The following is a 21749-nucleotide window of genomic DNA, read 5'->3' as shown; positions in this document are numbered from 1 at the left end:
GAAAAAAAAAAAAAAAAAAGGAAGAAGAAGAAAGAATAGAAATGGATATGCATAATCTTGTCTTTGCAGAATGGTTTTGGTGCAGAACCAGGCTGTGGAGTGCCAGCAAACCTGGAACAGCTTGACCCAACCCACAGCAGGGGCACTTAGGGTTGTACAGAGGTTTCAATCAGAAACAGCCAAAATGATCCCTGCTTAGACAAAGACATGCATGCAAAACAGTGGGTGAGAAGGGAATGTTTTCTTCAAAATCATAGTTCTGAGGCTCAGTCCGGGCAGGACTCTAAGGGGATTGCATTCAGGTTCTGGGCAAACCTGCCCCTGGGCCGGGACCTCCCTCCCAGGTCCTTGCTGCAGAATTTAGTTGCTTCCCTCAGCAACCCCTAGCTCCTCCTGCTGCCTCACCACACAGACCTCACTGTTTGCCTGACATAGCTAGCAGGGATAGGACTAGAATATCAGTTTCACTGAGCAGCCCTGCATGCTCTGAGCAGCTGTGATGGGGGCCTCAGAAACAGTGTTGTGAAGCCCTGAGAACAAAGAAAAACGAAAAGTTTTAAGCCTCTTTCACCTCAGTAACCTGGAAATACTGCTTTTTTGCTGTCTCAAGTTATGAGTGCCATCTCGATCATACTTATTACAAGCAAGGCCAGCCATCATTTGACATGACTAGTCTTGTCTTTTCTGGTACACACACAAATACAGACAGCTGGCAAAATACCTCAGATATACTAAGGAGTTTTTCCACAATGATCTCTGGGTACACATCCCAGCTTTTGGGGCTTGTGTAGTCTGCTTTCTCCATTGTAATGGAAATGCTAGGCCTTTTGGTTCACTGCAGAAACCACAAGCAGCTGCTGGCTCATCATTCAGGCTCTCCATGGGCACCTCCTGCTAAAACTCTCCAAGGTGGGTATGTACGGCTGCTGAGACCTGATCAGGGAGTGCAAGCAAGCACCAACCAACTGAAAGGAAACATGACCTAGGTCTTGGTTACCAATCCAAAACCACCGTGAAACATATCTTCAGCGTGCAAAGGAATCCATTTGCATCTCAGGAGAAAGAAAAAAAAAGAGCTTTTTATTCTGATTGTGTGAAGTCCCATCGAATGTGCAGGATACAGAAGGAAATGCTTCACAAGGAGATCATTTTTTAAAAGCTGATCACGAAAAATGGTCAAATGCGCATGCATTAGCTCATATACACACACTCTCTATTTTTTATTTATATATATATTTTTGTGTGTGTGTGTATATATATATATATTTGTGTGTGTGTGTGTATACGTATGTATGTCCTAGATACTGCTTAATCTTAAATGTTACTAACAAGCCTTTCACTTGCAAAGCTGCATGGTCTGTATAACTCACTGAAGATTTCTCAGTCCATAGCAAATTTATCCCATGATATATTTGAAGTAGACAACGGCCACAAAATTGTTGGGGGGGGGGGAAGGGGTAGATTTCCTAACTGTGAGCGTTCACACAAAACTTGCAGTATTATCAAAGAATAATAAAAGTATTAATTTTGTGACTTTGCAATTAGAATGTGATCTCACTAAAAATATGTTATCCGATGTACTGGTTATGTTTCAATACAGGAGAGAGAAATATTATTCTTAATACTTGCACAACATTTTCATGCTTACAAAGCTTTCAAAACAATAATTAAATCTCATAATATGTTTCATGCCCCATGAATTATAGCTTTGAATTTCTAGCTTACATCCTTAGCAAAACTTTTCACTCTCAACTGCCTTTTTTCCCCCACAAAACGATCACAGACATACACATATTCTCACACACGCACTTCCAACTGTGAGAAAAAGTCCTTCAATTTGATTCATGCTTTCATTCATCAGTATTGTCAGGTTCACCTGTTTTTACCTGCAAATGCCATGATAACATTAAGTAATCTGCTCCTTAGCTAGGGAAAACAGGAAGGATCTGCCGTTTTTATTCCTAATTGTCCTTGCCTGAATTTCATGCATTCCTTTTTCCTTTTTTTTTTTTTTTTTTTTTTTTTTTTTGATAGTTCAAGAGACAGGCATTAAATGCAACCATTTTTTTTTTCATTATGCAGCTTCTCAAATTTGTATGTTGGAAAACAACTTCAGGACCACTAAAAGATAAAACATTATTATTCTTTTGTGCACTTCTTACAGATTAGACAAGGCAAATCTCATTAATAAGCATTAGCATAAAGTATTTTTAAACAGTCTGATGTCTTGACTAGGAACTTACTTTCTGAATATTTAAGTAGTTAGTTTTTTTTGAGGACTCAGAGACTAACAACAAAAAAGCAGTCATCTTTCTATGTTAATTCACTACTGTTAGTCATGCTGCAAAGTCATTCAAATGTAACTAAACATTTATGGTATAAATTTATACAAATTCCCATTTCCACAAATAAAAAAAAAAAATCTCTTCCTTCCTTCCTAATCCTAGGATTAAAGGACAGCCCATTGAAATTAGTTTTGTTCCTTATCCCCTCTCCAAAGCTTATTTTTAATGCCAGTTTCCACACAGCACTGACTTGGTTAAGAAAAAAAATAACAAAAAAAAAAAAAACAGAATAAAACAAAACAAAACCCCTGCACCTGAACTGATGACCAAATGTTGTCTTTGCAACTCCAACCAAGCCTACAGTTAAAACAGATCAAAAAAAAAAAAAAAAAAAAAAAAAAAAACAAACACCAAAATCAAAATCAAGCCAAACATTAAAAGGAAAAGACAATCCCTATATGATCCTATATGATGGAAAGGCACAATAGAGAATTTCTTCGTTTCAGAGAACAGCTCACTTTTGATTGATAACTGCTCAAATATTTAAATCTGTTGCAGTACAGATATTGCACTTTAACATTTGAGGCATTTTATGAGTATTACAAGAAAAACCTTTGCAACTCCACATAAGAGCAAAGCTTTCACAGCCTTGTTACAATAGCAGCTAAAAAGCAAAGCCACACCCAAATTATTTTTGCTGATGCATCATGAAGTAAATGACGCAGGATTTCTCCATTAGAGGTGGGGGCTTCTCACATCCAACCTTCTTTACTATCATAAAATTTACTACCCTGTTCTAGTTTCCAACCACAGCTAACTTAGCAGATCAACATTAAAAGCAGTACTTAATGTCACTGCACACAATAAGAGGTTTAAAGATCTCTTCTTAAAACACTGAAATGTTTTTTCTAAAACTGCCGGTGCTATTGTGCCAAGAATACCACGTGTGCTTAAACTGCTTCCAAAATAGTGAAAAGTTATTAATTCTCAGTTTTTTTAAAAATTAAACATTTCTACCATAGTGACAGCAAAGGCTAAGATAAGCTTAACAAGTAGCTAAACTCAGAATAAAATAAACAGTATCGAAACTTCCTCTCTCTCTCTCTCAAAATATTTTTAAAAAATTTAAAAGTTGAGGTAAAACTTACAGACAGTGCAATCTTTGTCTCCTGGAGCAGGGTATTCCACTTTTCTCTTCTGTATTGCTCCCACGCACCTGACAGCATCTCTCCCACCTCCCCATTTCTTTCTACTTGTCCCTCCAGGATGGCCCAAGCAGAGGAAGGGAAGCAGCAGTCACTGTATTTGCACCTGTGCTCCTGCACAGTAGCATTTTCCTGGCAGCATCAGTGCACGCAGCTTGAAACTTCCCAGGACTGTGCAACTCCTCCCGACTAATGTGGTTTTATAACTGGGGGAAGGGAGCAGAGGATGACAGATTGCTAAAGGCTTTTAAAAAGATACTGCTGGAAGGAATTACTGCACATCGATATTACATGAAGCCATTAATAAGACTTTCCAGGCAACGTTATTTAAAAGCCTTGGTCATATTCTGCTGGCTGGAGCCACCTCCTCCTTTGATGTGACTGCAATCCAGCCAGTGGCTGGCGCAGCTGACATTAGACAATGGCTTCAAGTCAGGGAAAGAGTCCTTTGCATTTTCTACTCCGTTTCGACTGTAATGGTAGCATAGATTTTGGTTTCTCTAGTACTAGAGAATCATGTGATTTAGAAGCAATCTGAGAACTACTTTGAGGCTATTATCTATTACTGTTCCTGTAAATCATGCATGCACATACCAGAAAAAGCTCTGAAACTTAGAGGAAATGAGAGCTTTAGACTATTTCCCCATTCAAAAGTCAGCCTGCAGAGTACAGGGAAAAGCTGAGCAGACCTTTCTGACAGAAACAGCTGAAAAACTGAGTGTAGAAGTGGTAAAAATATCCATACGTCCACTGGAGGACAGAGTAATGGGCACTGCTGGCCAGTCACAAAATCTGTATCTGGAGCTTTGGGTGGGAAGTCACTGACCATGCAAGTCACTGCACTCAGCTGATACAGAAAGGACATGGTTTGTTTTATACTAATTATCAGCAACTCTCAGATTTTACCCTTCATTTAAATTCAAAATAAATTAATGAAATTAATGTATCTAGTTGTATCTAATGTATCTAATATGTATCTAAAATGTATCTAATGTATCTAAACTAATGGCAAGTCTACTAAAAGATTCTGGAAATCTCTTTAAAACAACAGCTCTGAGGAACTAACATTTCTATCTATTGTAAATCACGCTAATTCTGACACCTAATGATAACAACTTACAAGTAAATATCCTGACTGAATTGCAAAGCAACCAAGAAATAAGAGACAGTCACATTATGAAAATTCACTGAAAAAGTAAAGTAAGCGATATTTTATTCAGGTGTCTCAAGGAAGTAGATTCATGACTTGAACTTGCAAGAACAGTAAGGCAATACTAAATCTCTTATAAATGTGACCAAAAGCAGCTGATAAGAGGAGGATTCCAAAACTTGTGGACCAAGAGACTTCAAAGATTTACTGTGGATCATCATGCACTTTTGCCTTCTAATTTTTTTTAAAAATAATAAAGGCAATATGGATTCACACATCACTTAAGAACTACTGGCACACAGAAATGAATTTTAACAGAATTTTTAGCAGAAGACCAAAATGTAGATTCTCAACAGAGTTTTCAAACTCTTATTACTGTAATCAACTACAGTAATACTCATGAAAAATATAACCAACTCACCACAATTATAGAAGAACAACTATATTATATGCCAAAATGTTTAACTCAGCAATAAGCAGTGCGCTGCAAACTGCTAATATTTACAGCTCCAATTGTCAGCTATCCTGATGGACTGCACAACGTGCAGATGAAACTGTGTAAGTGATCTCAAGAGAAAGAGGTAAAGTTGTGCTATTGCTGACCCTTTCCAAAGCAGAGTGGAAGTCTTGGAACAACTGTTTATATTACATTGCTTCTAGGTTTTTCTACACTGTCTTCACTGCTGGGGAAAAAAACAAAAACAAAAACAAAAACCCTATCTTTCTTCAAAAGTCTCAATTTTTATCTGCCAGCATTTACAAGGTGGACAGCTTGGAAAGCCAGTCATTTTTATAAAAAACTGATGTATTGCTGAAGTGCTACATTTGCTTCTTCATCTTCCTGCCAATTTTTGTAGCTTTACAGTGATGCTGCCCAGTATTTTAAATACGGGTTGTGGAATCTTCGAACATAATAGTAGATATTTATGGCCCAAACAATGTTTCTTTGTATACGTTTGGATAACAAGTTATCCAAAAATGTCTAATGAGTTTACTTGGGTTTGGACAACCAGAAGGTTCTTTACAGTTTTAAACATGTTGTTTCCTTTATTTTCTCTACAGTATCACCTGCCTTCCAGTCACGTCATGGAAGACTGCTGAGTTATGTGAACTAGCCCATTTACTACTAGTTCAGAAGCCTCGACAGTACATTACAATTCAAAGCACAGATATACCCCCAGGCAGCAGTTACATGCTCAATTTCATCTGACATTAAGAGCAGCTGCTGTACCATTTTAGTACACTAGTGGTAATATTTATATAGCCAAGTGGTGAGACAGAAGAAGGAACTGATTTGTTTGGAAGGGGGAAAAAAAAAAATCAATCCTTTTTTTTTTTTTTTTTTTTCCTCTCTTAGCCAGGTTAGTTTACAGTCAAATCAGTCTCCTGAGCCAGCTTACCCAGCACTGCCAGCAAATGCCACTGCCAGTATAGAAGAGGGTGGGAACAAGCAGCTAAGGAGAAGGGAAATGCAAACACCTTTTCTGGCAACAGCCCACACTGAAGGCAGACAAAACACAGTCTCAAACACAGCCTACCTAAATGATAGGTAAAGTATGGTTTTGACAGAACTATTTAAAAATGACTTTATTTCATCCACACATACAAGAGCACTATTTCTTTATTTCACCCAATATTTGATAAGAAAAATCCAGCTGAAGGAGCAGCATAGATGCTACCATAGATGCTATAGATATGAATACCATATTTCAGACGCTTTTCTTAGTAACTTACAACCTTTGAGACATTAATTTTTATACAATAACATTTCCAAGCCTGATGCTTGTCAAAATCACAATTTTTGAAGTCCTAAAATTCAGGGGTTTGAATAGATGTTAAATAATATTTTCAACACAACAAAGTTTCTGAGGTTAGGTTTTCTGTTTAATTGTTTGTATTTTTAAACAAAATAATAATTCTAGACTAGCTCAGTTTGGGTGGAGAAAGCATTTATGAAATGTTTATGAAAATAAACATCACTGAGTGTTTTGATAAAAGTTAATTTTGGTTTGAAAGGGTTCAAATGTGGATTTGAACATCTCAGTTTGGTGATGGAGGAGTTTAGCACCAATATTTTAAGCAAGGAAATAACATATTTTAGATACATTTGACTATTGTAGGTATGCAGAGAACACATCATCTAAAGGATGTTTTGAACATAGATGTTTTATGCTGGGAAACAGCAGTGCCCTTTGCTGGCATCCCTCTTAAACCTTACAGAAATCTGTATATCAGAACGTTAATGTACACATTCTCCAGGCCACTCAGCACCAAGCAGCATCTTGGCTTGTTGCCTAAATATGCAGTGCGAGCAATCTTTTTGCACCTATTATATTTGAACACTCTGTGATGTTGCCAATTACTTCCAAAGAGCTTTTCTCCTGTGCCCTGCCTAAACAGACTCTATCCTACCATTAGACACCACCTCTGTTGAATCCATGGTGCTTTCTCTCAGGGTAGCATACTGCTTGGAACACATGTCTCTTATTGTCTTTCGGACTGATTTCTCATGTTAACTTCTTCCACTTCAGCAAATAGACAAAGAGCGCAGATCATGTCCCTCCTAGCTAGAAAGGGTAATTCCATTTCTGTGCAGTGGTATTTACCCCCAGGAACGGGAATATGACTGCTTGAACAAGGGCTAGCTGTGAAATGAAGCACCCAAGACACATTCAAAACCTTTGTTTTAGTTCTGTGGATTTCAACTCTAGATGCTTAATCTAGGTTTGGTAGAACTTTGTGTGATACATTATAAAATTTTGAATTCAGACATGAGGTTTTAACTCTCTTCGCATTCATCTCCAGCTTATTTTATTTTTTAAATACGTATTAATATGACTCCTGAGATTTGGTGCAGACAGGGAAGAAAGGAAACCTATTTTGGAGATTTGGTATTTTTCTCTCCCTTGCAAGAAATAAACTGGATGCTGGGAAAGATCATACACTATATTTTTCAGTTTAGGATTTCTAAAAGGACAAACAATAAATACTAGTTTTTAGAAGTCTGGTATAATACTGCTGATCACATTGTTTCCTATAGATCTACAATAAAGCTAGACTCAGCAGTGATGCTACCACCATGATACCACCAGGCAGCCTTTGGTGGGGCTATTCCTTAATACACACTTCCACTGGTACTGAGATAGCTAGTGAATAACAACATTAATAATCAGCCCAAAGAATATGTGGACACAACTGTTACTAGCAAGGCCACAAGAATAAATTGCAACAGACAATGTCCCCAGTAAGGAAGGCTTTCTGTTCCTAAAAAGTAATTACATTTTTAATGCAAATATAGTGATCCTGTGTGCAAGAAAAAGGATATAGTTCTGTGAATAACAAAGACTGTGGGCAATCAGGTATTTGCATGACACTTCAGTCCAGTTACATACTACTACCCTGAAAAAGCTTTCCAAGAATTACTAACTTTACCCTAGGAAAGAGGAACGATGACAATTCAGAAAGAAGAAATGCTGGGCTTCAAAAAACCCACCTGAGACCCCCAGAAAAGCATGGCAGCCAACAGAAAGGTAAAGGAAATTGGCATATGGAGGAAATAATGAAAACTGCATAATAAAGGTTTTGCAAACAGAACTGAATGAAGATGCTACACTGGGGCTACCGTCAAAACCAATTCATAAGCTAAGGAACTGTTAGTCATACCAGAGCATTGTCCAGGAAAAAGAAAAACTGAAGAACAGTGACTGCAGTAGGAGAGGGAACTGAAATTGTATTCTGGGCAAAAACATGCCAAGCACAAAGAAGAGCAAGACAAGGAGCCCAGATTCTCTGCCTCTCACTGCAGCCAAGACTGCGAAAGATCTCTTGTACTCCCTATGGCTACAGGGAGGAGAATTTCCTATAAGGCCTGCAAAACCCGGGAGCTTTCAGGCATGCTGATCTCTGATTTGTGAAACTGGAGTAAAATCAGCTAATCTACAACCTGAAATTGAGAGACTGTCCACCAGATACTGTATGTAATATCTCTGAACTTTTCATAGAAAGTACTCATATACGATAAAAATAAATTATTGTAAAATCCTAAAATCCTTTTCTACCTTGGTTAGATTACAAGAAGGCAACCCATTCTCAACATCTTTATGAGCTGCACAGTTTTTAAAGCACAAGACTCCCCTACTTTTCACATTAGAACATAAAGCACTATTTCTGGCATAATAAAATCAGCACATTCAGCAATAATCTTCAGAGTAATGAAACTTCAGTGTTCCAGAAAAATGTCATGAAACAACAGAAAAAAATGGAAATTTTCTAGGGGGCTTTTGTACTTGACAGCTATTCAGACCTTTGATTAACCTGGATATTAAAAGCTACTGAATACTGCAATATTTCTTTGGGGTGAAGGGAGAAATAAAATGAGATTTGAATCATACTTTTTCATGGAGAAGGAACAGATTATGGCATGCCTTTGGGAAGCAATCAAAAGTTATTTGTCAAAAATACTTTAGCACAAGTGCAAACAATTTTTTTTCCTTAATGAATACACTTCAGAACAATCTCAAAATATTTTTTTCTACTGTAATGCAATTTATTTGCTTATGCATTTTGAACAGCAGGAACACCTCCTAATTATTTTTCATCATTTAAATTAAAGTATTTGGAGAGGACTGTTTAAGACATTGACAATGAAATTAATTCAATACTATATTTTATGCAATTTTACAACCAAAGATTTAAATTTCAAACACTGTATCTGAAAGAGTGCTTAAAAATCTAAAGTGACCGCAATTTCACACTGTGGGTGTCAAAAACTATGGTTTTTTTTTTTTTTTTTTTTGCAAGCTAGTGACTGTTAAGCATTTCTGAGAAATCTTGCATTGATGAATTTCTTCTGTAAATACAGCATTAGGAGGCATAGCAGCAAAAATCCTTCCACAGGTACCACAGAGCAGACAGAGAGAATCATAAAGACTCTCTAGAATTTGGCTCTAATGACCATCTGTGCGAACCTAAATGAAGGAGCTTAGCTTTAATATCATTCAAATAAAGAAGTGAAAAAAAAAAAAAAAGCACAGGCTCATTAATATATAGGACAAATGACTCAGCTGGAAGTGGAACCCCTGAGCTGAAAACATACTTAAGCAGCAGTGTTTGGATCACCTTCATGCCAGTACTCTGAAAGAATGGGCACATGAGATCAAAGCTCCAGCAGAAAGGATTTTTAATAAATCTATAAGCTCATAAGCAAGAAACAGCGAACAGTATCTGTATTTACAAGGAGGAAAAAGCAGTGAGGGATATGTCAGGCCTATGAATCTGATCAAAAGCCAGCATGCTAGTGAGAATAATTCTTTCTTGCAAAATTCAAAGAGAGAGAAGAAAACATTATCAAAGATGATCACATGTCTTCACCAGAGGTAGACTGTGAGAAACTCACTTGAATTTCTTTGATGAGACAGCTCATCTTTCTAGATGAGCAAAATACAGGAATTTTATATGGACTTTTGACACTGTGCCATACGGTATATGGGTACTTTTGACACAGTTAAGAGGAAAAAGATGGGAAAGGAATCAAATATGTACATAGCTGATATAATAGTGAGCTGTGCTGAATGGAAGACTATCAGAGCAGAAATTTACTTATAGAGTTCCTTCAGGAATCAGTTCTTGGTAGAGTCTTTGATTTTCCTTACTCACCCTTACACCAAAAGAGCATGCTAGTGAAACTTCCTGATAACACTATTTATTCAGGAAAATCTCATACACAAAGAACTGGATGACTTTGAGTGGGTGCCAATAATGCCATGTAATTTAACAGCAAACAACAGCAAGACATAGTGACTAATAAAGACACACAGGGACTAAAGCACATAGGGACTAATAAAAGCAAATTCTTCAATAACTTGGAAGCTGTTGGAAAAAAAATGCAGACAGAAGTGAGTGGTTAGCCTGTCATGCTACAACTGAGTCACCAGTATGAAGTCCTGAAAAAAATGTTTGTAGCCCTAAGATGCAAGAATCAAAGTATTCCTAGCAGAAACAAGTGAAGATATTTGTACAGGATCCCAGCAAGAACACTGAGTACTATGCTGCTGGTTTATATAAAGAAAGATGAACTCGAACTGAAGTAGATGCAGACAAAGAACAAATATGAATAAGAAGAATATGGAAACTTGTTTTGTAAAAGGAGACTAAAATATATTGGATGATTCAACTTAGCAAAATACTTAGCCATGATAAGATTGCTCTCTGCAAATACATCAGGAGAGGCAAATTCTAGGGAAATAAGCAACCATAAATGTTAATGGGTAATATTAGCAGAGGTGCAAGTAGGTATTAAGTGGCCATGAATAAATTTCCAGTCATAAATTTGATAGCCGTTTTAGTCATCAGAACAATGAAGTTCTGAAACAGCCTTCCTACCAGAAAAAATGATGCAGGAAGCTAGCTGGTTGCAAGAAGGAACATCTGTTTAAAAAATGAACACACAATCAAAAAAAACCAGATACCATGGTCCAAATAAAAAAAAAAAAACAGACTAATGCACTTCAAGAATCACGTCAAAATATAAAAAACATTGTAAATTTCCAGAGAAAAATTGAGCTATACATTCATCTAATGAGAAAGTATTATAGTGCAGCACACACTACCTCGCACTACAGCATTCTCTCTTCTAGTCCGTTTAAAAACTCATCTCAAGGATCTTACTATTTCTCCTGCCCTATCCCATGATCTTCTTTAATACCATAAGAAAGACACGAATAAAGAATTTCACTGTGCCTCCATTTTTTCCATAATCTGCTGTATACCGTAACAGTTTTTAATTTGATACTCTGCTAGCAGATGAACAGATGCCAAGCATATCAGGGGCATCCTGGTGTCTGCTGGCTTCTGTATCTTCCCTCCTCCAGAGTATTTTTTAGCATTTTAATTACAATAGCAACTGGTTGCAAAGTAGAACAAATGAAAGAACTGAAGTGCTAAGGACTATGGAGTCAGTGAATGAAATTCACTGGGTGCTGTAGGAATTCATTTATCAACCAGAGTATGACAGAACTTCTGGGCTGGTTAAATGACCACCATTCATTATTATTCAATCATGATGATCTGCAATGGCTCTTGAACTTCTGTGTAGGGAATACTGCTATCCTAGGGCAGCAGCACTGTGTTTGTGTTTACTTTCCTTCACACACACATTAATATGAAAGATGCTTTGATAGTCAGAAAAATGATTGGTCTCTGAAAACTCATGAATCAATAGGCCATCTCTATTTGACACTACAGACAATATATATACAGACAAAATACACTTATGTATTCAGGGCCTGCTGGACAGGGCTGTAACCTGAACAACGTGCAGAAAATAACACTGACATAACTGTGGTATGGAACAGATCTCCTACCCATTTTTTTAGTCATGAAAAATACTTTGGATCACTTCTTTCCTGCTTATGCTTTTGTCAGCCCACCAATGGAAATGTAAGACTGTAAGATGTAAGAACACAGATATTGGGAAAGGTGCATAATATCCATTTTTATGAGCACAGAATTTTTTAAAGCAGCAACAAAGAACCTTTTCTCCAGACTGGTCTGGTATCATATTAGGTGATGCTGTAAAGCTAAGAGAAATTCCCAAGGACTTATGCTACTTCTAGCCACTCTGAATCATGAGACCAGTACTTTGGCCACACAGCATCAGGGAAAGATTTAACTATCTACTGAGCAGGCAGAAACTGGCTTTCAGTGTGCTCTGGACAAGCTTAAAGGACATCTCAGAAATGCCTCATAAATATGTGAGATCCTAGTAAGCTGAGTTTTCTTATTGTTGTTGCTGCATGCTTTTTTTTAAAGTTGTAAAGAAAAATAGCAAAAGCAAGTGGAATGGGAAAGCATGAAGATTAGCAGCTTCAAGGAGGCAGATAGCAAAGACATTATGAAAAACAAAGAAGTGCTGTATGGCTGAAGGATGTGTGGGAAAGGTTAATTTGCTTCTTCACATCAACTTGTGCAAATATATGCTTGTCAAAAGATTAGAAAACATTGTATCTGAAAAGACAACTCCAGTTTTGGTAGATGAATACAGTATCAATGGCACTTTCCCCATACATATCATGTGGAACACCCAAAAGCTTCCTGCCTCCAACACATACCAGCAAACCTACTAATCCTAAAGCTGTGGCAGCTACTCATTATATCTGATCTACCACAAAGTAATACTGTATTCACATTTTTTTTAAAGAAAAATACTTACACTATGTCCTTCTAGTGATTTTAGTGAGACAAAAGAGATAAGCAATCATTTTTCCCAGTGCAAGACTTTACTGAGTAGTAACAGAGAAACACACACACTCCAAACTCTTTGCAATCACGCAGAACAAGTGCAAGGTGCTGGCTGCTCCTATGCAAGCCACGGTGAAACAGCAACCTTGTCTTCTAGTATGATTGACCAGAGGGACAGTGGTTATGTTCTCCTGATATCCTGGGGGAGAAGAAAGATGAGGAGGAAAAGAATATCAAGGGTCTAATACTAAAGTAGAAGCGCACCAGCTGTTAGAGCACAAGCTTTTATGTATTTTCTTCATAGTGGCTTTGTAGAGATTACTCCCTATCTCAAGAGTTGCCTGTCGTGTTAGCATACTTCATACACATCTTCAGTGCTTTTCCTGTGTCATGAGCATCTCTACTCTCACAACAGAAGGCTCAAAGTAGGAGTTCTTGAAACCAAAGATGTACCCCCTTATTTGTCCATTTCCTTCTTTATTCTAATCCCCGTGTTGTCACCTGGTGTAAGAATGCTTTTTAAGGAAACTCTAGCCAAAGCCACTGATAAGAAAGACGTGATTAGACTTAAAGCAAACAAGAAAGGATAAGAAAATACCCTAAAACTTCCCCAGATGTTCACAGAAATATGAATAGAGTTCAGCTTCTTGTAATAGGATGATTATCAGAAGATGCTTTTTTGTGGTTTGAAGGTATATGCAAGTCTGGAAGAATGAGTGGGCATTACCTCTGAATTGAATGTATAGCTAATAAACATGACTAAATTTGTCACTACTGCCCATAATATTGACTAATATCTTGTTCACAAGAGCACAAAAACTCTTGGAAAAGTGCTGCTTGCAGTAACCTAGGTCTCTGTGTTGAAGAATGAGATAGGAAGTGCGTGCCCTACTGAGGCACAGAAACAATGCAGCTGCTTCCCAAAAACCAAGCATCATAGAGGGGGAGAGTTTAGGCCCAAGAAAAAAAAAATCGAAATAATAACTAAAGAAATAAGTTTTAAAACTGACTACCTGAGATGCTTTTCTTCTCCTTCCTAATCTCCATTTCCGGCTCATGTGTGTAAAGAAGGTTCATAATTCTGTGTGAGGCCTTCATCTTACACAGCAGCAACAGTGCTGAAGATATTTCATTCAGGTATTGGAAGGTATCTGTTACCATAAGTAGGTATGTCATCCAGCTACACACATCAGGGATCACCTCCAACAAAAACCAACCAAAGTCCAAGCTTTTCTGACTGTTGCTTATCTGGTACTATAGTTGTGCATTAATTTATCAAAAATACGTTACTATGCTACTCGGTACACTTTGACGGACACAGTAATGTAGCAGAGCACCTTTACTAGTGAAGGTGATGGATTCCCAAAACATATAGAAAAGTACACACACATGCAGGGATCTATTCTAGTTCCTATGCAGAAAAAAAATAATTCAAAATGCTTACTGTTGCATGAAGAAAAGAACCATGCAATTATAAGCAGAGTACCATTATACTGAAGAACGCAATACTATAAGTTAAGTTTTCCCCAAAACTTTGTGGTGCAGACCAATGCCATGAATGGACAGTACTTTCATCTGAGGAAAAGAATTCCTTACACAAGGAGCTTTTTCTATCCTAGTAAAACCAGAAGTCTTAGGATTATGATAATTCATCATTTTAAAGGCAATCTTTCTCTGTAACCACTTTCCCGTAACACCCGAAAAAAAAACAGATATGACCTCCATGAAGATGCAGCAACATTCACCTACTGCAAACCAATCTGATTTTGTCACTGAACTACAGCATCAGATACATTTAGCCATTGTCTTAAAGAAGGCCCACATAATATTGTAGCCTCAATACCCAACAGGACATGCAGCATAACTTTAAAGATTTTATGCAAATTCTGTAAGTAATATAAACATCAGAAAGATAAGGTAGTTTCAACACTTGGTACATAGATGGATGCAGGCTCAAGTATACTACTTAGAAGAATTACATTGATTTAGAAACTAGATTTATTAGCTGTGCAAGGGATTTACTATCTTTGTCCCAGACCCCACAATTCAGCAGTTAGTGCAGGCCAGTGTAAAAACTCTAATACATGTGCTTTGTTTAACATACAAGTATTGTTCAAGGATTTTTCACTGAAACAACTATTCAAATGTGATAACTGTACATATACTACTTTCCTGAACTTCGAAGGACTTCCCAAAACATTCATAGATTGGCCTGACAGAACATCAAGCAGCAGACACAAGGCCTTGAGTTAAAGCATCTTTCGTTTTTAGAGCGACAACCACAATTTGGAGGCACATTAAGCGGGCAGAGAAGTACAACGCCAGCGGCGTTGCACAGCCCCGCGGCCGCCGAGCTGCACAGCCTCCAGAGGCGGCCTCACAAAGGATCGCCCCTTCTCGCCCTCCCTCGGGGGTCCCCAGCTCCACGCCGCCCCGGCTCCCCACGCCCCCCTCCCCCAGAAAGGCCCCGCTCCGCCACCGCCGGCCCCTACGAGCCGCCCCGAGCTCCGGGCCCGCCGGCTCCCGCTCCTCTGCCCGCCGCCCGGGTGGGGCGCCGCCGCCTCAGCAGCCAGCACCCGGCCGGGCCCCGCGCGCCCCCTCCCGCCCAACGGCCGCGCCCGCCGCGCGCCCTTAACAGTCGCCCCCCGCCGCGCGCCCAACCGCCGCCGCCGCGCACGCCGACCCCCGGGGGCCGCGGCGCAACGCCCCGGCGAGGGGCGGAGAGAGGCACGGGCCCGACCCGCCCCGGGTCACCCCCGCGCCCACCTCAAACACCACTTCTTCGTCAAACTCCGGTGTCATCCTTCTCCGCCATGCCACCCCCTGCGGGCACTCTGGGAAACGGAGTTCACCGCGCCGGCGGCGGCGGCGGCGGCGGCGACACGTCCCCTCCCCTCCCCGCCCGGCCCAGCGTCGGGCGCGCGGGAGGACTACAGCTCCCAGAAGGCGCCGCGAGCGCCCGCTTCCGGTGCGGCGGCGCGGAGCGGGCGGGCGGGCGGGCGGGGCCGGGCGGCCGCGGCGCTGCCCCGGGCCGGCAGGGGGCGCCGCGGCGCGGGCGGGCGGACGCCGGGCGCTGCCGGGCTCAGTCGGCGGCGGCAGCGGCAGCGGCAGCGGCGGCGGGACGTTATGCAGGAGCGGGGCGCGGGGCCGGGGGCGCTGCTGGGCGGCGGCGCGGGGGGACAATGGGCTCCTGCTCCGCGGCCCTGAGAGGGGCCGGGGCTTGAGGCCGGAGCGGGGCCGGGCAGGACGGGACGAGCGGGAGGCGCCATGAGCTCCGCCGGTGAGTGCCCGGGGCGGCGGGGCAGGGAGCCGCGGCCGCGGGGGGACGCGACGGAGGCTGCAGCCTGGCTTCAGCGGCGTAGCGCCGGGAAGCGCCCGCGTCTCGTCCCGGCTTCTGCTCCGCGCTGCCCTGCATCACCTCTCTCCCCTTTCCCCCTTTGCTTTTCTCGCGTGTTGTCGGCTTTATGGCTCAGGGAGCTGCGAGGCGAGTTCTCGGTTTGCGGTAAGAGCTTCCCGCGGCTAAGGGAGCTGCTGAGATTCCCCCCGCCCCGGCACACGCTTCGGCTCGGTTGGTTGGAGCGCCCAGCGGAGCGCCCCCGGTCGTGGCTGCTCCGTGGCGTGTGAGCGGCGGGGTGCTGGGTGGAAACAGGCAAATGCAGTGTCAGCCCTAAGCAACAAAAATGCCTTGGGGGGAGGGGGCTCTCCCGAAGGAGGAGAAATGCACGGGCTTCCAGCACCGACCTCCTTTTCGGCGGTTTCCCCCCTCAAGCGATAGGCAACTTGCGATCAAGCCTAGAGTTACTTTCAGTTATCCGGAGGTCCCTTAGCTAACCACAGACCGCTGGAAAATAGGAAGCAATTTAGTGCTCCATTTAATATAGTCCCACTTCTATTAGATACTTTTCTGACTTCGTTTAGGTCTATGGATCTTCTCTATTTAACAGCTGCATTGTGTGTTTGAAGTATTTAGTAATGCTACTGGTAGTACAATCCACTGCTGCTTCTGTAAGAGTTAAACAGCTGTGCAAATAAAAGATATGTATTAAGGCTCAGAGCTGGACCGTTAAAATTAAATTTGACACGGTACTAAGTTTCAGAAAGTTGGATGGATTTCCAGCAGTAAGCAGTTATTCCAGGACTTCAGAGATTAGGCTCTGTGCCTGCCCGGAATCGGATGCCAGGGCTGAGTCTCTAATCAGTATTTTAGTTGGTTTCCTTGTGATGGTGTTTGTGGGGAAGGGGAAGAGGAAGGGATTCTGCTGCGGAAAGTCACTTAAAAGGCAAAAGAGAAAGGGATGCCGAGAAATATTGGTAAGAAGAAAGTGGGAAAGCCTCATGGAAAATGTGAAATTTGGAGAGGGATTTGAAGGAGAGTAGTGGTGGGCAGGAGGAGGGAAGCAGAAAGATAGTGTGAAGGCTTTTGGAGTGGGAGTAAAGAATATATTCATGCGAGGATGAGAAAATAAATGGGGAAGGGGTGAAGCAGGATGAGAGATTCATGATCTTGTTGACAGGGTCATGGCAGCTTTGACAGTTTAGTTAAGGAGCTCATAAGCAGTGTATGATTGAAGAGGCTAAGAACTGCAAGAAGACAGACCTAAGGTTTTAGAAGCTTAAATTCTGCCTCTTTCTATTACTACAAAATCTATATCCTGAAATATATACATGCTAATGCTATATAAAGCTACTGTTCTAATAAATACTCTTAGCCCTGTATTTTAAATTTTATTCATATGATCTTCTAAATATTGAAATTATTCAGATTGTGAATTTAGTAGTTATTCTGGCTTGTGCTATTTAAAATGATAAGCTTTTTGACATCTGGTTGGTAACATAGCTTTTTAGTAAAAACATCATCAGATATGAAGACTAAAGATGGAACTTGAAATGCCTGGATTTCCTTTTGCTCTTCATTCAATTTAACTTGAAGGACTTGAGTGTCTCGCTCATGTGTGGTTTTTATGCACCTTTAGAACAAAGTGTGTTTGGTAGACACACTTGGTAGACAAGTGTGTTTGGTAGACAGTCATAAATGCTGGTTTAATATTTGTAATTAGGATTTACAGAAATTAAAGGCTATAGTTTGATGTGCAAGTTTCTCTGCTCACTGTATGAGATACTGTGCTACCAGAGGGGACTGTGCTGCGGACAGATACCGAACAGTTTCTGTCCACTGACAAAAGCTGCAAAAGGTCCATTGTTAACAACCCAACTTCAGCTCCACTCCAGCTTGCCTTTTGCTTTTCTGAATAATCCAGTGTGCTTTCAGTTTGTTGCCATAATTATTTTCTAGTTCCTCTACAAAATTGTTTCTGTTAATTCTCAGTTTAGAACTGGCTGTAATTCAATGATAGGTGAAGCAGGTCCTTCATAGCTGATACTTATATTCATAGGTATAAAAATGTTTATGCAAATCTTGAACTTGTTTAGAATTAAGGAACTATAGCATTTATTTTAAAATAGTTTTAAACTAAAAGCGATCTTACTGTAGTGGTCAACCTTTATGCTGGTTTCAACTTTGGTTTATAGCTATTCTTTTACTTTTTTTGTGATGCATATTCTGCATATATGATGCTGATGAATGCACATTCTACACATTTTATGCCTGGAACTATTATACTGTCTTTGAGTATGTGCTTTGCCTTAAAAAGGGAAAAACAGAAAGCTCAGAGTTACGAGTTTGACATCTATTATTTGTTGCTGAAGAAACAGCCCTTATATGTGAATATATACGGACTGATTTAATGGTGGATGGAATATATAGCTCAAATTTGAAATTTGGTTTGACAGCAACAATGAAAATTATGTAGTGTATTTTAATGTCAAAAATGTAACTCAAAAGAAAAAATATCATAACAGGAACAGAATAAAGAGAATCAACATGACTTTCCCTATCATACTTCATTACTTTTAAGGTCTGAAAAAAGAGGCCTACAGGGTTTAGTGTCCCCTTAACCCTCTGATATGTCAAGTCTCATTATAGCTACCCAGCTTTATCTCTACATATGATCTTAAAAGGTTGTTTGTTCATCTCTTGCATTTGCACTAAAGTTATTCCCAACTTTCCTGTTTTATTGCAACAAGTCATTGAACAACATGAGATTTTGAAATTAATCTTTTCCTTTTGCAATTTGTTTAGGATGTTTTCTAAAAACCTAGTGACTTGGAAACCATCATTTTCCCTTGTACTTTAAAAACTTTGTGTGTTGTCTTCCGGGATGTCATGATTCATTCTTCTTTTTTTGTTTGTTTACTTTTTAGCATTGTGACACCTGAAAAATATTAGAGCCTCTGCATGATGATAAAACAAAGGCAAAGGCAAAAACCCATTCACAGGAAATAAATTAATGAGCTCAGAATACTTTTTTTCAGGAGTTTATCTAATGAAATTCTCCTTCTATAACTGAAAACATAAAGTAACTATTTGAACTGGAATGTCTTGTCTTGAGTCATTAAAACTTAAGCTGCTAGAGAACTTGAATTTTAAAATACTGTGGAATCTGTTTCTCTGTGCAGTGTATTAACTACCATCACAACAATCTCTGAATACGCATTCCAAACATATAGCAATAATTATCTCTCTGCCTACACGCTCTTTCAAAGTCTGATTGGTGTGTTACTTCTTTGCTGCTTCTCTGAGTTGGAGTATTTTATACTGAGAGTAATCCCAGGAACAGTAAATCTGCTATTGGAGTGAGTTCCTGTGCTATGTAAGGAAGAGTAGCAGAGTGATCGCTCTGTGGATACCTCCATAGAGATAGGCTATATATGAAAAGAGTATGTTGCTTAGTAGGTAGGCTTAGAAGAGGCATAGTATTTATTTCCTCACTCTCTAAGAATAGGATATGCATGTTTAGTCAAGCTAGTGTGAGTAAAGTAATATGTGACTTTACAGTAGGCAGGGTGCCATGCGGTAACAGTGTTTTAAACCCAACTCCTTTCTTTTCATGGTGTAGGTAAAAGAGAACACCTCTTAGGAGAAAAGGAATAAGCTACCATATATGCTGTGCAGTGATGTTAGAGAATACACATGGACGGTTGCTGTAAAGTCTGCCAGCTGCTGTGTACATAAATATTTTCAACTCCTTACCTCTTTTTATATTTATCTCCTTGTAAATTGTAAGACTCTTTACTACCTTAGCTGCACATCTGAGTAGAGTTCATATAATTATCTATGAGTTTCTATTCTCTTTCTAAGTGTAACCCACAATCTGTTCTCAGGTGTACAGTTCCATTTGGCACCAGGAAAAAACCTATTGCCCAGAGAACTCACTGCACCATGCAGTTGTGGTGTGCGTCCTTGATTTTATTTATTGTTTTTCACAAAATAAACTTGTTTCCACTTTTCATTTAATTAAAAAGTCATTCTCATATGACTTCCAGTCATTGTTTATACCTTTATATGTAGCAGCTGCCTGCCTGCCTTTTCTTTTTCTTTCTTTCTTTTCAGTATAGGAAATTGCCCTTTCTAAAGTAGGGTATTATAACTGCTTTGGATTTGCACATGGTGAATTAAATTAGGTCACGATCAACTGAACTTGAATTAGCAATTTCCAATCAAAATCTAAGATTAATTTACTCTTGCTTAACTGCTGTTTTGATTATGATTATTATTAGGCTCATCACTTGTATTTTCAGAAACTTAGAAATGTTTTGTTGAGGAAAAATATCGTTATGCATTCCTTTCTCCTGGATTTTTTACTCTTGCATCATAAATATATTTTGAAAGGGCAGCTCCTTATATTTATTTCTACTTAGATTATCTCTTGCAGATCTGTATTGATATGGAGACTTGCAATGTGTCTGTTAATACATTGGCCCTTATTCAAACTAGATAAAGTTGGTAATAACTTTAAAATAGATAATGGAATTATTAATATACCATGCAACTTACCTGTCTTTTCTCTCTGTTCGAATGCCTTTTAGCATTGAAGTTATTTGAAAATTCCATGAGGCTTCAGAAAACTTACTGAGTCACATATTGTTGGAAGGGATTTTTTCTAATTTTTTTCATTACCCAGGTTTTCAGTATCGGTATATAAAGGACTGATTTGTTTTCTTTGTATTCATTAATACTTTCATGCTTTAGTTTTCAGTTTTATATTCAGGTAATGGTATTGTATCGTGCTTTCTCAAATTCTCTCTAATGAATGCTAGTTGAAAGCCCTGCAGGCTAATCTAGTTTGACTTGTGTCCAAAACGTTAGATGGCTCTACTCTAGAGATGCTTCTGAGCTACAGAGACTTCTTTTTGCAGAGTAGGACAAATATTCCACAGGATATCATTTACCTAGCCAAATTTTTATGTCCTAAATCTTCTGCAGTTTATCTCATTTGGGGATCAGGAAGGATTCCCAAGCAAACTGTATCTCTCCTCCTGTGTTCAGGGACCTTTAATAACTTAATAAAAATGATTGAACATGGCCCAGATCTACCAGTGTAGTGTTCCATGACCAAATGGTCATTCTCTTTTCTGTTTTTACTATAGAAAACAAGCTCAACCTCTTTTGCAATCACTTCATTGTCCAATTGAAAAGTCAGTTGCATTGCATGAGTCTGAGTATACAAGAAATCTGTCCGTCTTCTGCTATTCAGGGTGAGTGCATACCCATCCAAATGGTTAATTATTTTTCTCCAGCAAACTATTGACTTGCAGTTCATAGTAGGGGAAATATCTGTCTTTGGACAGGAAACAGAAAGTGGTGCATCCTTTGCAGTAACTGATAGCTGTGCCACTGTTGGCTGTCATTTTGATGATGTGGGGCTAACCTTTTGAGAGAAATACTGCATTCGCTCTTACGAAATGCCTCAGAAATTACCTCTTCCATCAGGTTTACCTCTTTGCTAAAATAGTTGCATCAAGGACAGCTGT

General features: G+C 39.6%; 2 protein-coding genes across 10 annotated transcripts in view; one reads left to right on the top strand and one right to left on the bottom strand.

The window, feature by feature from the left end:
- The window catches only part of VEZT (vezatin, adherens junctions transmembrane protein), a 65463-nt gene extending 49631 nt beyond the window's left edge, over positions 1 to 15832 (bottom strand). For 7 of the 8 annotated variants that reach the window (XM_062585447.1, XM_062585456.1, XM_062585467.1 and 4 more), the window contains exon 1: positions 15645 to 15832. In XM_062585447.1, coding sequence (XP_062441431.1) covers positions 15645 to 15680 — 36 coding nt within the window. In that variant the 5' untranslated portion in view covers positions 15681 to 15832. Of the gene's footprint in view, positions 1 to 3433; positions 3587 to 15644 lie in introns of those variants that run through there. The other variant, XM_062585477.1, reaches the window with a different exon arrangement.
- A 225-nt stretch (positions 15833 to 16057) lies between these two features.
- The window catches only part of FGD6 (FYVE, RhoGEF and PH domain containing 6), a 75490-nt gene continuing 69798 nt past the window's right edge, over positions 16058 to 21749 (top strand). For both annotated transcript variants that reach the window (XM_062585427.1, XM_062585435.1), the window contains exon 1: positions 16058 to 16158. In XM_062585427.1, coding sequence (XP_062441411.1) covers positions 16146 to 16158 — 13 coding nt within the window. In that variant the 5' untranslated portion in view covers positions 16058 to 16145. The remainder of the gene's footprint in view (positions 16159 to 21749) is intronic.

The sequence above is a fragment of the Rhea pennata genome, chromosome 1, assembly GCF_028389875.1.
Source record: "Rhea pennata isolate bPtePen1 chromosome 1, bPtePen1.pri, whole genome shotgun sequence".
NCBI lineage: Eukaryota > Metazoa > Chordata > Aves > Rheiformes > Rheidae > Rhea > Rhea pennata.
The sequence above is the reverse complement of the archived record's forward strand: the minus strand, read 5'-3'. Positions and strand labels throughout refer to the sequence as shown.